Source organism: Parasteatoda tepidariorum, chromosome 3 (genome assembly GCF_982258835.1).
Source record: "Parasteatoda tepidariorum strain Cologne lab strain chromosome 3, Ptep-v5.0, whole genome shotgun sequence".
Lineage (NCBI taxonomy): Eukaryota > Metazoa > Arthropoda > Arachnida > Araneae > Theridiidae > Parasteatoda > Parasteatoda tepidariorum.
The window spans coordinates 97,617,450-97,638,072 of NC_141757.1; the positions used below are offsets into that span (position 1 = coordinate 97,617,450).

The 20,623-nt window shown below is 29.2% G+C and overlaps 2 protein-coding genes and 1 long non-coding RNA gene across 3 annotated transcripts; all 3 read right to left on the minus strand.

Moving 5' to 3' along the window:
• Positions 1–1,968: 1,968 nt before the first annotated feature.
• LOC147814090 (uncharacterized) lies at positions 1,969–4,860 on the minus strand. The gene has a single exon (XM_087160196.1). It carries the CDS (start codon positions 4,858–4,860, stop codon positions 1,969–1,971), a length of 2,892 nt encoding a protein of 963 aa, XP_087016322.1.
• A 30-nt stretch (positions 4,861–4,890) lies between these two features.
• Positions 4,891–6,756, minus strand: LOC147814091 (uncharacterized). The gene has a single exon (XM_087160197.1). The coding sequence runs from the start codon at positions 6,754–6,756 to the stop codon at positions 4,891–4,893; it is 1,866 nt and encodes a 621-aa protein (XP_087016323.1).
• Positions 6,757–8,452: 1,696 nt separating this feature from the next.
• On the minus strand, positions 8,453–13,707 carry LOC147814092 (uncharacterized). Its single transcript, XR_015432663.1, has 4 exons — positions 12,854–13,707; positions 11,251–11,288; positions 10,522–10,598; positions 8,453–8,564 (listed from the first exon to the last, which is right to left on the minus strand). It is a non-coding gene; the product is annotated as an uncharacterized LOC147814092 (long non-coding RNA).
• Between the last annotated feature and the right edge of the window lie 6,916 nt (positions 13,708–20,623).

The window sequence follows — 20,623 nt, forward strand, 5'->3', positions numbered from 1 at the left end:
GAACAAATTTTTTTTACGCTCAAATGTTCATGCAATATTTTATTGATGCTAGTCATACTAATGTCCAAAGACGCCTCTATCTCACGGTATGTCACATGACGATCTTGCTTTATCAGTTCACACACAGCATCGATCTTTTCTGGCACAACAACGGATTTCTGCACGGGATTCTGCACGATTAAATTCGTTATACCAATTTTTTACAGTGCTGTAGGGTGGCGTTTTATCGCTGAATAAAGAATTAAGTTCATCGAAGCACTCTTGTCTTGACAATCCACGTCGAAAGTTATGAAAAATAATGGCACGAAAATGTTCACGATTCAATTCCATTTTTTGAAAGAGAAGAACTCTTCAATTTACTGTCAACAACACAAATGAAGCTGGTAAATCGTCTGCTGAATTTATGTTTAAAAATATCAAACTTTCGATTAAAATCGTCTGCGGTCGCCTAGCAATACTTACTGTTGCCAAGGCCAGAAATATAAATAGCAACCCTCGTAATAGTACTATACAATAGTTTACTATAGAATATTGGGCATTCGTCATTCAGAATTATGAATAATGAACAATTATGCAAAGTCTTCCTGAATAATGAATAAAATACTTTTAAACAAAAAGTGTGCAAAATACTGTAATTGATTATAGCTGTAATTAACTGCCAATAAAAAATCGATAGTAATAAAATACTTGTAATCATGATTACAATCAGTGGCGTACGCAGAATTTTTTCATAATTTTCAGAAATTACTAAAAGAAATTCGAGTATGTAATAAAGTACTATTACTTCCCTAATTTAGACAGCTAGACAATTTTGACTTTTTATTTAGACAACATTGTTTGGTTAAATTTTGTTTTTATTTTTTAAGTTTAAGAATATAATTTTTTTTATAATAAGAGGTAAAATATTTTCTTTTTATTAAAAAGTAGGAATAAATCAAGCCAGAAAAAACTACTCATACTGTAACAGCTACCTAAATAATAACCATATAAATGTGAATATTCCATAGAAAACCAATGAATTTAACTAAAAAATGACTTACCAACAGATAGGGAATTAAACCAGTATACAAACACGCTAAAAATTTATTGATTTATACTGTAATATCCAAACGACGGGGTTTTTTTGCAAGTTCGTTTAAAATGTCTTCGACAGCTGGAGTAAATTTTCTATGAATGCTTAAGAGAGCCAATCCATTAATTCTATTATTTCCCGTGGAGTTGCGTAAATAAGTCTTCAAACGGCGCAAAGTCGAAAAGGATCTTTCGTTTGCACTCGTTGAAACAGGTAGAACGACCAATATTTCTAGGAGTTTGAAAATGTTTGGTGTTATATCTTTATTGCACATTCCAAGAGCATCCGCCGCAGTTTTTGGAACACTACCTCCGTCTTCACTAGTCCTTTTTAATCTTTTATACCAAAATTTTAGTTCAGACTTAAGGCTTTCTTTACAGGTATCCAAATCTCCAGCGTAAAATTCCACTAATGCTTCAAAAGCCTTTATGTTTGAAGGTTGGCAAATGAAAGGATCGGCAGGTAGCATTTCTCCCTCTTAGAGCTGGTTTCCATCTCCTCTATTGCTGAAGATAGGACATACTGTCTTTTTGGCGTATTTAAAAAGTCGTAAAATGTTTTAACTGTCCCTAAGCAATTTCTAATGCCAGTTATTTCGCATGCATTTGATACAGCCAAATTGAGGCTATGAGCAGAGCAATGTACATAGAGTGCTGAGGGTGTTAGAAACCGAAGGAGAAAATTCCAGATCGTTCATGGGCTGCATCTACCAGATGCTGGGTGCATTGGAAATAAAAGTGACACATAGGCCTTCTAAATACAAAACGAACATTTATTCAACAAAACAAACAGCTCCTTGGTCAGAGCTGCTTCTCCGACGGAATCATAACATTGAATGACAAAAATCTGACGCCAAGCGCAGAGGCGCGCATCGCCAACACTTTCCTCACTGCACTTCATTTCACAACATCCTCCCCCCGTTGAGACTCAGAGCGAGTCTCAAGCTCATAAAATACATTATTAAACAAATCAAGTCTTTTGGGAGATCTTACACATCTTCCAGAGGAAGTATATCGCTGCGTTATGGTCTCATCAGGTGCTGAGCAATCTTTGATTTTACATTCAGCGCCAGAATTCGATTCCTCTACACCATGTTTCTTATCTACAGTGATGCTCATTTCATCTGCCTGAATTTCTAGTGGGAAGATACGTTGAATTGGACGTAAAATTGAACCATTCTGGGTCTTAAGTTTAACAGTGCGAATCTTCCCATCACGCCCTGGTATCAACTCAATAATTTTAGCCAAGGGCCAAAATAAATGTTTTTTATTATCATCTCCTATCAAGACTATTTCTCCTACACAGGGCTCACGAGATCGTTTCTCATTGTGTTTCTGCACCAGCTGTCCAAGATATTCCTTCCTAAAGCGCTGTCGTAGGTCTTTTAATAACTTACTTCTATATTTTATTCTTTTATTAAGACTTAATGAATTTAATTCATCAATATCCTCAACATTGGAACTCCGGTTCTCGATAAGAAACATGGCAGGTGTGAGAGGGATCAACTCCTGCGGATCTTCTGATACATAGGTCAAGGGCCTACAATTTATTATGGATTCACAATCACAAGTTAAAGTATACAGTTCTTCATAGGATAATACAGATTTACCCAAAGTGCGTTTTAACAGTTCCTTTACCGTACGAACCAGCCTCTCCCACCAGCCGCCCCACCAAGCGGCAGTTGGAGGGATGAATTTCCAAAGAATTTTGTCAGTCTCTTTTAAAATTTTAGTCCAATTTATTTTTGAAAGATCATTAGATGCACCCCGAAAATTAGTACCATTATCGCTATAAATCGTTCTAGGTCGACCGCGTCTGGCGATAAACCGACGAAGTGCCAGGAGAAAAGCATCTGAAGAGAGGGAATTGACTAGTTCTAGGTGAATGGCACGGTACACAGCGCAAGTGAACAATGCGATCCACACCTTTTCTCCATTTTTTAAAAACAAAGGCCCAGCCAAATCAATTCCAACAATTTCGAAAGGTGCACTATCCGTAACCCGGTCTGGTGGCAGAGGTGTTGGTTCGCTCGACAAAGCCTTGACCTTAAATCGTTTGCAAGTAATACAATTGAATAAGACATTTTTAATAGCTTTCCTAGCCCTAATTATCCAAAATCTTTCTCTTAACAAGCATTGCATCATTTGAATCCCCGCATGACAATTTTTGTTATGTACATTTCTAATTAGTAGCTTAGAAAATTCACATTTTTCTGGTAAGAGTATAGGGTACAGGAAGGATTTATCATCATCTCGGTGAAGTATTTTCGTTTTTACTCTCATAATACCTGCATCGTCAATGACCGTCTCAATAAAATTTGAAGATCTAATATTAGACAAATAATAGCTTTGAACTAGACGAATTAAATTTTTCTCAGAATTTTCAATTTCAGACGGCAAAAGTTCAGAGGTCTTAATTGTTACACCTTTACAGTTTTTTATAAATCTATATACCCATGCCATTACTCTTATCATTTTATCATAACTGGAAAAAATATTTCGATGCCAAGGGGGTGCGTCTTTCGAAAGATCAATATTTATTATTTTCGTTTTCTTTCTTTCTAACTCTATTTCTGCAGATGAACAGAGTTTGTCTCCAATGGGCCAGTTCTCAGGTCTTTCCCTTAACCACAAAGGGCCTTCCCACCAACGAGAACGAAGCATTTGCTTCGCGGAACACCCACGCGATAACAAATCGGCAATATTCATTTTTCCCGGAACATGTTTCCATATCTGACCTCGCGTCAACTCTCGAATTTCTTTAATTCTATTTTCTACAAAAACAGACCAATTTCCCTGTTCTTTTATCCACCACAGAGCAGTAGTGGAATCAGTCCAAAATGTAACTTTTAAGCCTGGAAAATTGAGAGCCTTAATAATAGATTTCGCAAGTCTAGAACCGATACAACAAGCCATTAATTCTAAGCGAGGAATGCTTAGAGGTTTTAAGGGCGCTACTCTAGACTTCGCTCGAACTAAATTTATTTTAACTTCTGAATTCAGTACCGATCTTACAAAGACGCACGCTGCATAGGCCCCCTTGGAAGCATCCACAAAAACATGTAGTTCAGACGTATCATTCATTAACATATATCGAGACAATATTACATCTTTTAAAATATATAATTCTTTAAACCATTTAGAAAATGTATTTACATCATTCGTAGGTAATTCATCGTCCCAACCAATTTTTAACTTCCACAATTCTTGTAATAAGAGTTTCGGAAGCAATGTAGCTGGCGTCAACAAACCAATGGGATCAAAAATAGTCTGTACAATGCCCAAAATTAATCTTTTTGTAATTTTCGTATCGCATGTTAATGCGTCAATATCCGTACAACATCTCAGCGTGTCATTGTCCAAATTCCAAATTATCCCCAAAACTGAAGTATCCCCTGAATGTTTATCAACATTTTTACCAGCCACATTACTTTCAAAACTACGCAAGTTAAAACATCCATTTGACATAATAAGTTTAGCATGTTCAATAAAACAATCTTGTTCATCTTTATGAAAAACACCAGAAATACAGTTATCTACATAGAATGCACTTTTCAGTTTTTGAGCTACATCACTATACTCAGGAGGAGAATTCTCCAAAAGATGCATTATAGAAGCATTTAGTAAAAAAGGGCTGGCAGAAATCCCAAACACAACCCTACAGTGTCTATAAATCTGTGGTCCGTCCTTAGACGGGAAGAAAAACCTAAGAAAGTCTCTGTCCTTAGGTGCAATTGATAACATTAAAAATGCCTTTTCAATATCACCACTTATTCCTATTGGATACATTCTAAATCTATCAATAATATCAGGTATTAATTAAATGAGATTAATTCCCTTTAATAAACATTCATTTAAAGAAGGTTTTCCTTTCTCAGCAGCAGAAGCGTCGAACACGGGACGAACTTTAGTAGTAAGACTCTCGAGTTTAATTACTGGTCTATGGTATAAATAGTGACATACTTTTCTCAATTCAAAATCGGGCACGCGCTCGATAATGTTCAAATTTTCCCACTCCTCAAACACCTTCTGATAATCAGTAAAAAATTCCCCGCAACTCAATCTATTTATCATTCTTTCATGTCTCTTCAAAACTAATTCCTTATTAGTGGGTAAATTGGCCGAGTTATATTTCCAAGGTAATTCGACTTCATACCTCCCATCGGGGAGAATTTTCAAGCTTTTATTAAAATCGTTTAAATCGAGTTCGGTTTCCTTCTTCTCAGTTTGGTTTGGATCAGATATTCCTAAAGTTTCAAGCTCCCATAATTTATTTACAGGTACTTTTATAGAATGCATTGACAAAGTCTTTAAAATATTCCTTTCCCCCGAGTTTCGTTTCCCAAAAACCGTCCATCCCAATTTAGTTTCGATAGCTGTCAAACCCGACTGTAATTCCACTGAATTACCGGTTAATAATTTTCCTATAACATCTGATCCGATTAAAAGATCAATCTTTGATTCTTTTATGAAAGAATCTGAAAAATCTATTTTCTTTTCCTTTAATTCATTCAATATCTCTCTATCCTCGATTTTTGGAATAAAACCGCAAATCATTTCCTCCGAGAGAACTTCAAAACAACAAACAAAAGTTCGCCTCAAATTACTCACTTCAATTGAAAATACTTCATGTTGTTTTGGTTTCGTTTCATTCCCCCCGAACAGTGCATGAATCACTGTCTCCTTTCGAAGAGGCCACGCCTTAAGTAGACGTATAATATTTTCACTAACGTAACTGCTTTGGCTACCAGTGTCAATTGCGCATCGAATAATTTTCTCACGACCTTGACTTCGAATTAAAACGCAAAGAGTTTGCAAATATACAGTTTCACTTTGGCTGCTATTAGAAAGAGAACTTTCTTTAGAAATACTTTTTTGGTCATTATTTTTTAATTTGGAACACATTATATCAAAATGATTATAATTACAATTAGAACATTTTAAATTATTTTTTTCATCACAAAATTTACTTATATGATTAGCTTTTTTCAAACATGAAAAACAAGCACCCTTTTTTAGTAATATTTGTTGCTTCTCAATTAATGACATTTTCTTCGCGGAAAAACATTTTTCACTGGGATGGGATTTATCACAAAAAATACAATTTCGCTTTCCTGCATTACTAGCGATGCTGCTGTTTACTAGGGATGCAGCGGTAGCCGAATCGGCTAATCTTACCTGCTCTATTCGAGGGTTTTTATAATGGTGACTCGGGTGGGGAGCAAAACCAGTTCTTGCTAGCAAGACCATCTCTTCGCCTTTCACTTCTTGCCGAAGGAAATTCATCAACTGTTCCAAAGAACGGTCACCTTTTTCAGTGGAGTCGTGGTTACGGCTCCTCTCCCACGCCACCAATACTTCTTCTGGTAGGCAACTTTCTACCAACGGCGTCAAAAAATCCCCATACTTTTCTTGTGTTCTTCCCAAGCTTTCTAAGGATCTCAGTTTGCCTTCCAGTTCGTCATAGAGGGAGGGTAAATCAGTTTTTGCTCTTCCGGTTGCTGCGTTTTTCATAACTAAATTTAACAAATCACGTACATATATTTGTACTAGCAAATCCTCTCGTCCAAAACGCTCTTTCAGTTGTTCGATAGCCTTAGAATAATTAGCTGCCGTTGCAGGAAAACTAAGTATCAGACGTTCAGCTTTCGATTTCGGTTCCATAGATTGCAGCAAGTACTGCATTTTATCTTCGTCTGCAATATATTTATCATCATGAATTTTCTGGAACTGACTCCAAAATGTAAGGTAATCTTTAGCTTCACCTGAGAATTTTTTCAGTTCTATTTTTGGGAGTTTAAATTTTCTCGTTTCCTTGTCAGTCGGCAGCACAGAGAGTTGTTCTTCCGAGTTTATTTGAGCACATCGTTCTAAGAACGTGTCTCGGTAATTCTCAGACTCTTCAAAATCTTCATTATATGCATTTTCTGTTGTTTCATTCTGCAAAAGCTGCTCTGATAAAGCATTTTGACAAACTTCAAGTCTTTGGAACTTCCCAACAAGCACACGACTTTAGGGCTAGTGAAGGGACAATGTCGGCTCACCTAAAGTGCCATTACGGCGGGCTTTTCATTGCCGTATCGGTTCCGTTAATAAAGTGAAATCTGGGCCAGAATGAGGGCCAGTGCATGGCATTTCAGGCAAAGCGACGGCAATCGTTAAAGGACCGGAACTAGTTTGTTGCCTCTGGATTACTTTGCCATTTTTGCCTGTTAAATACCGGAAAAAAAAATTTTTTTCACAGAATAAAGAGAAAATTGCCGTAAAGGCTTTTATTGTACCTTTATGATGTCTTTTTTGCCTTTTTATCAAAAGCTGAATATGTTCACTGGCACACGTCGTTGCCTCACTTGCCGTTAAGGCACCTTAACTGTTGGCTGATTAGAAAACGTCTATGCCGTTTTCGCCCGTATCGCACCTTTATTTCAGGTGCTTAGGCGAACTTCTTTGCCTTATTTGCCGGCGTACCACCCTTAACTCACCTCAAACTCAGTTTAATAGAAAGTTTTAATGCCATCCTTGCCGGTATCACACCTTTATGTTAGGTGTATCGGCAATTTTTTTTTTTGTCACTTACTTATTTATTAGAGTTCTCCTTAAATTTCAAAGACTTTTTGCTGCATGTTGTTGATAACAATTCTTATTTAAGGAACATAAATTGTTTTCTCTTACTCTGCTGATATCAGCTATAGTAATTTATTGCATTTTAACTTTTTATATTGTAATAAAGCAATAACTGCCATTACATGCAAAAAACTTATGCTAATATAAAAAGCAAAATGTTGGAAAAAATTGCTTAATTTATGGTAAATTATCATCCAATGAATCTTCTTACATAATATAATAGATTTCTTTTTTATTTCATTTTAATCAATTATAAATGCAATAAGTTAAAAGTAGAATCATATAAAAACATTGTGTGTTTAATTGAGTGTTCACATTTTTTTACACATTATGAGGTAAAATTAAATAAAAATTTTATTCTAAGATAAAAACATATTGCGACTTAATGTATAAGTTATTTAAGTTATGAAAAAAAATTAAAATAATTATATATATTAATGTATAAGTTATTTAAGTTATAAAAAAAAATGAAAATAATTATATATATTAAACCTACAATTAGCTTTTTTTGATAGAAACAAAGCCACAACCCAGTCATTATTTTTGTTTTCAATATTATTCATATTTAATATTGGATAACTTTCTTTCAATATTATTCATATTCAATATTAGATAAATAAGACACATTATAAATATTTTTAAAAATATATATATACTGGGCACCTGTAAATAACACATCAGTTTCTGTGATTTTAAATAAATAAAGCTGGAATTTTAATAAAAATAAAATGCATAAAATTTAAAATAAAACATGACCTTAAGAAAAGAATATTATTTTATTTCAATATAACAAATCAAAATACAAACAAGTACATAACTGTACAATAACTTCTTTATAAGCATTCTCTTTCACAATGAATCTAGTTTTCCTGCAAGAAAGTAACCAATTTATTTTACAACAGATTTATTAAATAATACGTACAGAAACAAAATATCTAATTAATTTTTGACGAATTTTAATTCTGGGTTAAGTTATAATATCAATTAATTCTAACTATTCAAAATACTTTTATTGATCCCAGGGAAATATTCGAAGAAAAATTCTATTCAATAATTTTCAAAAATTTTGTTTTTCTCTTATAAATATAGTACGCTATAGAATTTAATAAAGTTGCTCAAACCACCTGTTTTTTTTTATTACTTACAAGCGAGCATTGATTGTCACAAAAATAAATTTAAGCTGATTGTAACAAAAGGTAATAATAGCACAAAATGAATATTCCAGATCGTAATAAAAAAAAAATGTGTAAAATAGCGGATTCATTTGGATGGAAAAAAATTGCAGCATCAAATATTAAAAGAACTATGAATAATATCCTATGAATTAACGAAACAACCTGGATAAAACTTCTCTTTACAGTATTATGAAACAATTAATTAGTTTATATATAGAGAGAACAATGATTGACTTTAAAAAAGTTAAAAGTGGTGACCAAACTTCATTACTTTAAACTCATCTGTTATAAACTGTTAACTTTTAAAATGCTTCCATAAGTTAGAAGACTAACTGAAGCGGTACATATCGCTTAACAATGCTTATATATTGCATTTTGTAACTACAGATCAATCTATTTAATAATTGAACATAAAAATGCATTTTAAATAAAGAATTTGATAGCAAAGCTTTAATATTTTTTAATTTAGAAAGAATACATTCTCACCAAAATAGTTTGTAGCTATTAATATGTGATGTAATGTTAATATTTAAACAAAATTTAACTTTTTTACGATTAAGAACTATGAACGAATTTTTTACTTTAAATTAATATGTGAAAATATTTTAAGTTTATATAAAATTAAATTATTTAATTAAAAGAAATTTTAACCTCAAGGAAATAAACAAACTAAAGGTTTTTAAAAATGCAAAAAATAATAATGTAAAATTTTTTAAAATAGTATGTTTAAAATCTGAAAATATGTTATTTGATTAAAATTTCTAACAATTAAAAGAATATATGATCGTTCAAAATTATACTCCATTAAGTATTAATTACTTAAAAATGATATACCAATTATTATAGAAGAAGTTATTAAGATATGCGATAAAGAGGAATGATTTTCTGAATTTGTAATGAATTTACAAACTAACTAAAGAATATAAATTTTATGCCATCAAGATAGGTTGGTTTAAACTAAACGGTTTTTTAAAATATTTAAATTTTTTTTATACATAAAAAATTTTAATTTGAAGAGAACCAGTTGAAAAAAAAAGTTGAAAACCAGTGAAATATATATATATATATATATATTAAACATCATAACAGTACATAGCACTTAATAACAGCTATGCAATAATTTTAAGATTTATTTTATAATAAATTTTTACTTTTAAATTTTTAATATTTAAAAATTATGAAAAGAAATTTACTTTAAGATGACATGTAAGCTATGATAAAATCAAATCATTTGACTAAAAAAGAAATTTCTCTCAACAAATACAAGTAATTCTAGTATAGGCATAATTTTTAAAAAAACGAGCTGAAACTTTTTTAAAAAAGTAATAAATTTAGGCGGCTAAAAAGCTAAGAGTTTAGGAAAGTACTTTTGAAAATCAAGAACAGGTATTTTGATTAAAAAATTTCGATTTAAAAAAAAATTATTTCCTTATAAAATTTTTCCTTTAAAATCATAAAATTTTTTTTATTGATAATCTGAAAATATTTTAATACAAATTACAGTCGAAGAAATTATTAAAATTGCAGTTCTACATATAGAATATAAAGTAGATTTTCTAATTTTGCTATGAACTTGTAAAATAGATTCCACAAATTATAGAATATAAAATCGGTGCTACTGAGTTAAAATGTAGTTTTATCATGTTCTTACCTTTTCTGTTGATTCTCGTTCATTCTAATTCTAGTACTCAACAATTCTATTTCATTCACATTCTCAGAATTTCTGGACTTTTCATGAAAGAAAGAAAAATAATTAGAATATGAGCATGGAAAAAACTGTTATAAATCAACAAAATAAAAACATTAAATTAAAAAAAAAACTGCTTAGAACTCATTTCTAGACAATAAGTTTATGTTTACCAGCTATCTTGTACATGCACAATGCTTATCGGAAATTATTATTAACTACTGAAGATATTTCTTATAAAATAATTACCATTGGCAAATACTATAGAATATAGTTCAAAATTGAAATGCGAAATTTAGATTATTTTTTTTAGAATTAGGTAAAATTAGATAAGTTATGATAAAATTAAATCATTTGACGAAAAAAATGTTTCCCACCTCAAAAAAAATTCTAGTATATTTAAAATTTTCAATTTTAGTCTAGCATGTGTATGGTATGTTTGTTAGTCTAGTATGTGGTCAACATTTACAAAAGTGAAAAATAAACTTGAAAATTTTTTAGGAAAGTACTTTTGCTAATCAGAAATAAGTATTTTGATTAAAAAATGTTAAGGATTCAAAAAAATATTTTCTTTAAAATTATAAACAATTATTTACTAATAATTATAAAGTATTTCAATAATACAAAGAATACCACAAATTATAGAAAAAATGGATGCCACTAAGTTAAAATGTAGTTTTAACATGTTCTTACCTTCTTTTCTGTTGACTGCCATTTTCAGTCTCTCCAGACTTTTCATGAAAGAAAAAGAAAACAATAAGAATATAACCATAGAAAAAACAGCAAAAAATCAACAAAGTAAGAACAATGAATTGAGAAAAAAAAAACTGCTTCTAACTATTTACAATACAATATATCTGACAATAAGTTTAATGTTTACCATCTATTTTTTATATGCTCAATGCTTATCGTAAACTAGTATTAACTACTGATGATCTTGCCTTTAAAATAATTACACTAGGCAAATGCTATAAAATATAGTTCAGAATTGAAAGGGTAAATTTAGAGGACAAGTTTATATCTAAAATAAAAAATCGAATTTAAAGTCCTAACTTATTATGCATCTTTTTCAAAATTGGGGTAAAATGTGTGTTTAGATAAATTCTGCCTAATATTTATAATAAAATTACATTATCAAATCAATCAAATATTATAAATGACAATCATTAAGAAAATAGTAATTTATAGTTCTTTTATAACATGACGTAGTATTAAAGTGAAAAATTTTCTTTTTTAAATTTTGTTCTCTAATTCAAATTTAGAAAAGGAATAAGATATGAAAGGAAAAAAAATCCGGCATAACAGACATAGAAGTCTATTCAAATTATAGATACTAAAATAGTCCAATATATTACTTTTGTCCGGGTTACCCTTAATTTTAGAAATAAAATTCCTTGCCTCTTCCATTATAATTTCAAAAAATATTTAGATTAATTTTTTGCACTACATAGTAATCATCAGAAATATATATATTCAACAGTCAATTAAAATCACTTTTTTTTTACGGAAAATATGTCAAGCATAATGCTTTTTTAAAAATAAAATTTCAATAGGTGAAAGTTCAACAGGAAGAGATTTAAAATAAACAACCCTATAAATCTTAAGATAGAGAATGAATTAAGAAAAAGATAAATAAGATTAGATAAATAGTAAAATTTGCACAAGAACTGGAAAAAGAGCTAGAAACAGAAAACTTAATTCTATGAAGAAAGAAAAAATATTATGCTGCAAATATTTCTATACTTAAAAAGAACTTTGAATTTATTTCTACAAAAAATATTCTTATTTTAAATAATTTTAAAAAATGCAAATATGTTGCAGTAGATTTCTTTTATGGGATAATAAAGTATATGTTTATCTTAATTACTTTTAACCTCATTGGCTACATAGTGTTAACGTGAATTTTAGAGTGAATTATATTTCACGTTTATTGCAAGATTTTTTTCATGTTTTGGCCGAAAATTACATCGTTCCTGACAGTTCCAGCATTTCTGTTTACTTAAAATCAAATTTCCTGTCCCTTTTGTACACAAAGATATGGGCCAAAACAATTTTTTTTACCATTCATTATAAATGTAACGTTCGTTATAAATATAAAGTTTTTCAAAAATATGAAAAAAATTTTAAAAGACATTTTAAGAAAATGCTTTTGCTGATTAAATTATGCGTTATTTATTTAAAAAATTTAAAAATGTTTTAAAAAACATACTTCAATAACAGTAAAGTTATTTCCTAATATTATTAAAAATTTAATCCTAAATTTTACCCTTAATATAAAGATTTGAGATGTTCTTACCTTTTATCTTGACCTTTCTTCCAAAAGATTTTTTCTTCCAAAAGATTTTTCTTACAGTATTTCCATCCGTGCAAAAAAAAAATTAAATAAATAACATTAATAAAAAGCAATTACAAAGCAACAAAAGCAAACTTAGAAAGAGTTTTCCCAGTTAATTTATTCTGAAAAATTAAGAGCTGAAGGCAAGTGTGAGACGAGTTTTAGATTGTTAAACGTTTCTAATTTAAAAAACTCTTATCAAAAAATTATTAAATTTAAATTATACGATAAACTAATAAAAAATTAGAAAATGTTAATACCTTTTTTTTTTTTTTTTTTTTTTAGTGGTCGGAAACATATTTGAAGAAAACCCTTTAGGTCTGATCAGAAGTTTTATTTGAAACAAAAGGTGAAACGCGCTGTCAATACATGGTCCTGGCAAAAAATGACTACCGATTTTTTTAATAAATTAAATAAGGTAATTAAACTAAGTAAGTAAATTAATTTAAATAATTATTAAATTAAAAACTTTTTAAAAAAATAAAGAAGCATTTGATTTAAATAGCTATAGAAAATCATTTTTCTATTGTTAGGATTAACTGAACTTATAATTCATTTTAAAACTAAAATGGTAACTTACACTATATTGGTTTTTAAGGGAAGAAAATAAAACAAGGATTTAAGGGAAACAATTACGCGGATAGGTGATCGGAAACGGGGGAATATAACGATTAAAAAATATAATTACTAAAAACTAAATAAAGAAAATAAAAACAAATTATTTGTGAAAAATTAATAAAACTAGTGTACTGAAAATATAACATGAGCTAAAGAATAAAAGTTTACTTACTTGTCCTTCTTGGCTGTTGAGTATCGCATTCCTGCAATAAAGCAGAAAGGAGACCTCTTTTGAAGTTGACCATTTCCATTATTTATCCCCTTTTTTTTCCAAATTTTTTGGCGACCATTGAATCTTTTGGCGTCTGGGGTAAGTGGACCACCTGGTTGAAGAGATTATTTCTTAGAATCGGGGAAGGGGGTTTAAAGTGCTTAGCGTTCGCTTTCCCCTCTCTTTTTCCCTTAACTTGAAGGATTGGAAACAAGGTCACTTAAATGATTCTTTTTAAAAATACGTGTCCTGTGATTTCAGACAGTAAGATGTCCTCAAATTAAGATCAATATTTATTTTTAAATTATTAAAAACAATTTCTGGTGATATAAAGGAAAAATAAATCAAATAACAAAAACATTTAGTTAATTACCAACGATAAATGAACTCTCGAAATTAAATAATTGCATTATGTCAAAACTTATTTGTATGCTTTTTTTTTCAGAAAAACTTTAATACTTCTACACTTGGAAATAATGCTTACATAAATGTTTTGACTTGCTGTGCAGAAAAATAAAATCCTGTTTCTCTATAAGATTAATATGTATTATTAATATATATTATTAACTCTTTCTATTAAGGAATTGTTCCATGCGAAAATTAAAAAAAGAAAAACAGGGAGTCTCTGACTCCCCCCGTTTCCGATCACCTACCCGCGTAATTGTTTCACTTAAATCCTTGTTTTATTTTCTTCCCTTAAAAACCAATATTTTAAACTGAAACGCTGAATATTTTGCTTTTAAAATGTACAAGTGAAGTAGCGTTATGTAAGAATGTTTTGTTAAAATGCTAATCGTAACGACTTCGAGGACTACCTCAACTTGAAAATTATCATCTGCACTTTAAAGAAGATTTGACCTAAGGAATACAGATTGTGTATTACAATAATAAAACAAGAAAAATTGCTGAGAAATTATTTTATTTGTTGACGAGAATTTTAACAGTTTAAACTGAGAATACTTTTTATTGTTAGGTTTATTTATTTTTAAAAAAGTCAATTTAACTGTTAAGATTTATATCCTGCAACATGCAAATCCCTCTCTCTCTCTCTTTCGCTACTCTTAATTCACAATTCAGTCCGAGATTACAAAATTAAAAAAAAGACAAAGATCTCCTGACGAAAAAATAAATTTTCTGCAAAAATGAATAAACAGTCAATATTTAAAATATACCTGAAAAAAATCACGAATGAACACTTAAATTAGAAATGACTTTCAAATAAATTGGAATTCGAAAAAAAATCCGTTTTAGGTTTACATATAAAAATGATTTTTTAGCTCATCGAATTTTAACTGCATAATTACATTTAAGTGGAAAATACGAAGAAAGCAATTCGGTAAAATTACGGAACTGTATTGACATTTCTGGTTTAAAAAAAAAAAATAAATAAATAACTTGGGTAATAAAATTAAAATATATCCTGCATTTAAACCATTTATTTGATAAATTTTCTATTCAAATTGTAAGGGTTTAACAGAAATTCTGGTTTTCACAAATATAGTTCTTATTACCACACATTTAGTAGAAAATACAAAACAGAACAGTTAATTTTATTGAATAAAGGCTTATAAGAAGAAAATGCTCTTAGCTAACATGATTATTTACCATATTTTACCAAAATTTAACAAACATTATAAAATTTCATCTTATTGTCAACCTAAAACATTACCCAAACACTTTGGTAAAAATTATCGAGTTTTTTGGTGTTTCCATAGAGCTAGAATTATGGTAAACTTAGCAATATTTTGGTAGTTTTGATCATACATTTTCTCATCTTACAGATCATCCATATATAGTATTTTTTTTACAAGTATAAGAGTTAATAATACTTATTATCGAATGTTAAATTTTCTCTGTATTTCTTTCTATAAACCATAGTAATTTCAAATTTTAAAATCTTGTTGTTTTTGCTCAGAAAAACAAAATTTCAATTCTGTAGAGGAATTTTTGTGTCCAGCAGAGCGGCTCATACGATATTTTTTATCACTGAGTGTAGGAGTTAATAATTCTCAAACAAATTATCGATCATACATTTTCTTCATTCCATCGTAATCCCTGTACACTTCTCTACAGTCCATTGTAATTTGATTTTTCTAAATCTTGCAGTTTTTGCTCTACAAATAAAATACAGATAATAAAACGTAGATTGAAGTTATCAATGGCGCAAACGGCAATAATTTAACTCCGTTGGCTACGCCCTAACGAATTTTTAATTTAGAAAGAAACGCATGGTATTGTAACGTATTATTATTTCTCTACTCAAAGAATTAAGGAGTTTTCCTCCCTAAACATTGCCCGTTCATAAATTTTTCTGTATTGGTTCAAAATTAAATAAAAACAGAGTACATTAATTATTTTTTCCTTCTGAACTTTTTTGCTAATTTAAGAAATGAAATACGGTTAGAAGTTTCTGAGTTAACTCATAAATATTAAGACAGTAAAAAATTTAAATGCATGAATTTCAAAAGATCTAATTTTAAATGCATTTGTGTCCAGATGAGAGAAGAATTGAATTTTAATAATTTATGAAGATGCGAAATAAGAAGATTTAACAATTTAATTACCGTTAATTTTTCTTTTACAGTTTTCTTTTTATATTTTAGCTTTCTTCATTATTGCACGAACCACGAAATAGTAATTAACGAATAGTTAATTAAGTAAGTTACCGATTTATTATATCAATTGTTAGAATTATGACAGGTTGTAACTGATTTCTCGCTTTATAATATTTTAATGTTAATTTTAATTTGAATAATGTTAATTTTAAAACACATGAATGAGAATGAATTTGATTTATTTGAATCATTTACAAGCTCTGGACTGTTCAGATACAAGGAGTTTAAAAATCCAAAAAAGTGCAAAGAATTATGATGCTTTGTTGTACTTATAAAGCATAAAAAGCGAGACCCTCTCCATTTTTAACAAGTTATATTACTAATCAAATAAGACCTTGATATTAAATCAAAAAATTTTTTTTTTAAAAATTAGAGTTCATTTATATGTTTATTTTTCATTTACTTTTCTAATTTCCCACAAATGGTTGAAAGATTTTTGTTAGATACATTTTAGAAACACAATTTTGATCTGTAAATGACTTTTACGGTGTATTGCTTTTCGCAATCTGCGAAATATGAGAATTTTGCGTTTTTCTGTTATATTTTTGCTTATTTATTTTTTTAGGAAAAAAAATAAACAGTTCAATGAAAAACTTATTACGAACAATTGAACATAATAGTGGTCTTATGAAAATGTTAAATAATAATAATCGTCAGCAATATAAGGAAAGAAATTAAAACTGAAATTGATGATAGGGGAGATCGATTCAAAACATAAAAAAATAACAAAATATTGGAAAAGTCTGAAGTTCCTCAAGAACTCTGACCCCCAACAGGGTGGGATGTGAGAAACGCATAACCGGACATCGTTAACTTCTCAAGTTACCATACACTAACAAAGAGAGGAAAAGGATCTCTTTTTGAAACAGCTACATTCCATCACCTACCATCACTAGTACTCGTCCCCCTCAAAGTAAACTTTAACTTCTTAATTCTAAAATAAAGGTCTTTACTTCTTTTACTAACAAATATTTTAATATCATGAAGGGCACACAAATACACTTACAAACTCCTTTTTATTCCTGAAATTCTATTGCATAAAATTGATCATTAAAATTCTTATGATTCTCTTTTTGATATTGACTTTACATTTAATATATACAGAAAAAAAAGCGCTAGTTCTTACAACGTACAAAAGTGCTTGCATTACAAACTACTAATTTTAGTGCAATCATTAATAATAATAATTCAAATTATTATAATTTTATCGAAAACTATTTAAAACAGCACTAATTCGATAATTAATTATTATGATGGGTCGCTCCTGGGAGAGCAACCCCCCTGTGTAAGGAAGGGACAGTGAGTAAACTTTGTTTTTGTTTTAACGAAAATAATTCGAAACAATATTTTCATTTAAGGTTTGTTATAGTAGTGTAAGGATTAAGGTGTTAAAATTCTGAGTTGGAAACTTAAATCCTTTAATTTTCTATTAAGATATGTTTACTGGACTGCTGGAAATTGATTATATGGGGTTTATTTGATATAAACCCCATATAACCAATTTCGGGAGATATTATATTTATTTGAGCTAAGTCAAATAAAGAATGAATAAGTCAATACGGCAAAAAAATTACTCAGCGTAAATTACTCAACGTTGAATTACAAGTTCCTTAAAATAAATATTCTACAAAAAATATGAATATCAAAAAAAAAAATTTTTTTTACAAAATAAAGAGTAAAAATTTAATTTAACTATGTCGTATTAGGTAAACTTCGTTATTCCTACTATAATTGCGAAATTTATTATATTTAACTGCAAATAAGCTAAGAATAAGTTACTAGATATCAGATATTATTGATATAAAATTTTATTGAAAGATTGGTTTGAACTGTTTTCTAAAAACCGAACTAATCCAAATTAAAAAGATTATTAAAATAAAAAATTAAAAAAAGTATGTGTTATTAAGAGAGAAAAAATATACTTTACAATTACAATTTTGTTAATAAAATGATTAATGAAAGTCAAAGAATACTATTAGTTTAATAACATGAGAGAATTGTAAATGCACTATTCCAATCACTGGATACCCATTGATCATTTTTTTTCTTGGATAGATCTTTTATAAGGTCGTCATAAATTACAAAAGGTGTCTAAATTAATTTTTATCCTTTTGTCAGTCAATGGGCCAAATTGATAATTAATTCCAGCCAATATACGTTTCGTAGAACAATTCAAAATTCTTTTCTTTCTTCAGTATTAATATTTATATAATAATTGCTGCCTAAAAGGAGAACAATAGTTGTGTATAAGTTAACTATAAAAAGATTATAAAATGCTTTAAAGTAATTTAATATAACACTATTAAAAATACGCTCTGGTGAAAATAAAAAGAAAAAACTCAGTCTGTAAAACAATGAATTCTAAGAATTTCAAAAATTGTCTTCTTTATTTTTTATTATTACATTTCGAGATGCTTTTTGATTTTCGAGACGCTATCATGATTTTTTTCATGACTCTTAGAATTCTTTACTTAAGATAATAGTGTTGAAGTTTTCGATTAAATTGGTCTAATCGAGAAGTGCGAACGCATGAGAACCTAGAATAATAACATTAACATTGATCATTCCTAAAACTTTCTTTTTATATGAAGTTGGAAAAATAAACTGCATTGCTAAATTAACGTAAAACGAGCAGATATTAATAAATTTCCTTCTCTGTCAGAAGACTGAAAAGGTCCCTGACACCGCCACTGTTTTGGGGTTTTCAACTTAACGTTACACTTTATCAGATGCTGTTAGATTTAGAAACTTCACATTACGCAGATATGTAGGAGATTGAACGCAAATTGCAATGGAATTAAAAAATAATTCTAAAATTAAGTCAAGATTATTTTTATTCTTGTTAGAAAAATAACACGTGGGCCGCTCTATGGCCGCAAGCATTCAGTTGCAGAAGTTAAATTTGGTATGCTGAAAGAGCCAAATTTAGTTTATAACCGTAACATAGAGTCTTTATTTCCTCTTAGAAACTCTTATTTGTTTGAAAGTTATTACAATTTAAAAGGTTCTTTTTAATTTTTTCTTTAACTAATAAATATTTATCGATTGTTGTGGAAAAATTTTTCATTTACGCGATTTTCATAATATCCCTCTTGACTTTATTAAAAATAATAAAAATAAAGAAAAAAATATATATAGAAAAAGATTAGGTGTTGCCAAATATAAAACTTCGACATTTCATACCGATATTTGAAAATATATGTAGAATAAAGAGAAATAAGAATTGTTTCCTATAAGATCTGTTAACAAGAAAAAATTACTTCTAATTTATTAATTCTTATTGTGTCTCGCATTCTGCCTTTCTAAATGTAATATTTTTAAGCACAGTTATTTATTATTCAAATCCAGCTATCTTTTTTATTTTGTTAAAATTAACAAGTTAATATAATGAACTTAAATAAAAGTATAATAATTTTATATTAAACAAATAAATTTTAATCGACTTTTCAGGAAAAAAAAAACTTTTAAGAACATTCTTGAGAAAGGTTTGTACCCAATGCCTCTAGTTCTGAGAGAAAAAAAAAAACGATTTTGCGCGTGGGCAGAAACTGCTTTTTTCATAGAACATCTTCAATGCGTAATAACTCTCGGCGAGACCGTTTTTCCTTATTTTTCATTTGTCAAAACTTAGTAATCCTTAAAATACAACTGCTGGCAATCCAATCGTAATTTTTATTTAAAAAAGTAGAAGAAAACGATTTGTACTTGATCTTCAATTATTTCAAACTTGATGAACGAGAATCAACTACAGGGATTATCGAGCGTAGCGAACAGGTGACGGTGCCTCCATGTAGAAAACAAGGATACATAAAAATAAATTGTGTCGAACAACTATTATCAGTAAGCGTATGATTAATATTTAAAATCGCCTCTAAAAAGGGACTGTAGAAGCTGATCAATTGATAAAAATTTATCTGCTGCAGTCAAGGTATAAATTATCGTCACAATCTGAAAAACATTTAATATATTTAAATATTTGCATGTTTACGAACTATGATCTGTTTTTGATTTTTTTTAAAATTAACCTCAAACCTTAACCGGATTTTAATAAATTAATTCTAAAAGAACTGCACTCTTTAAAAACTAGGTATGAAAATTGGATTCGTTTTGTACTATGAAAATTGCCAAGTCGATTCGGCAGCATGAAATACTATTTCATTTTTCGCCAGTTTATGGTTAAAAGTTAAACGAGCTCCACTTAGTTCTAATTACATAATCATTCAATTTTGTCTAAATAGTTATGCCTTTTCTAAAATATTGATTTGCAAATTGACCGTAAATTTAAAA

What these genes read in the sequence shown, in the direction of transcription:
- LOC147814090 (XM_087160196.1), bottom strand. Translation starts at nt 4,860, where the DNA reads ATGTATCCAATAGGAATAAGTGGTGATATTGAAAAGGCATTTTTAATG.
- LOC147814091 (XM_087160197.1), bottom strand. Translation starts at nt 6,756, where the DNA reads ATGCAGTACTTGCTGCAATCTATGGAACCGAAATCGAAAGCTGAACGT.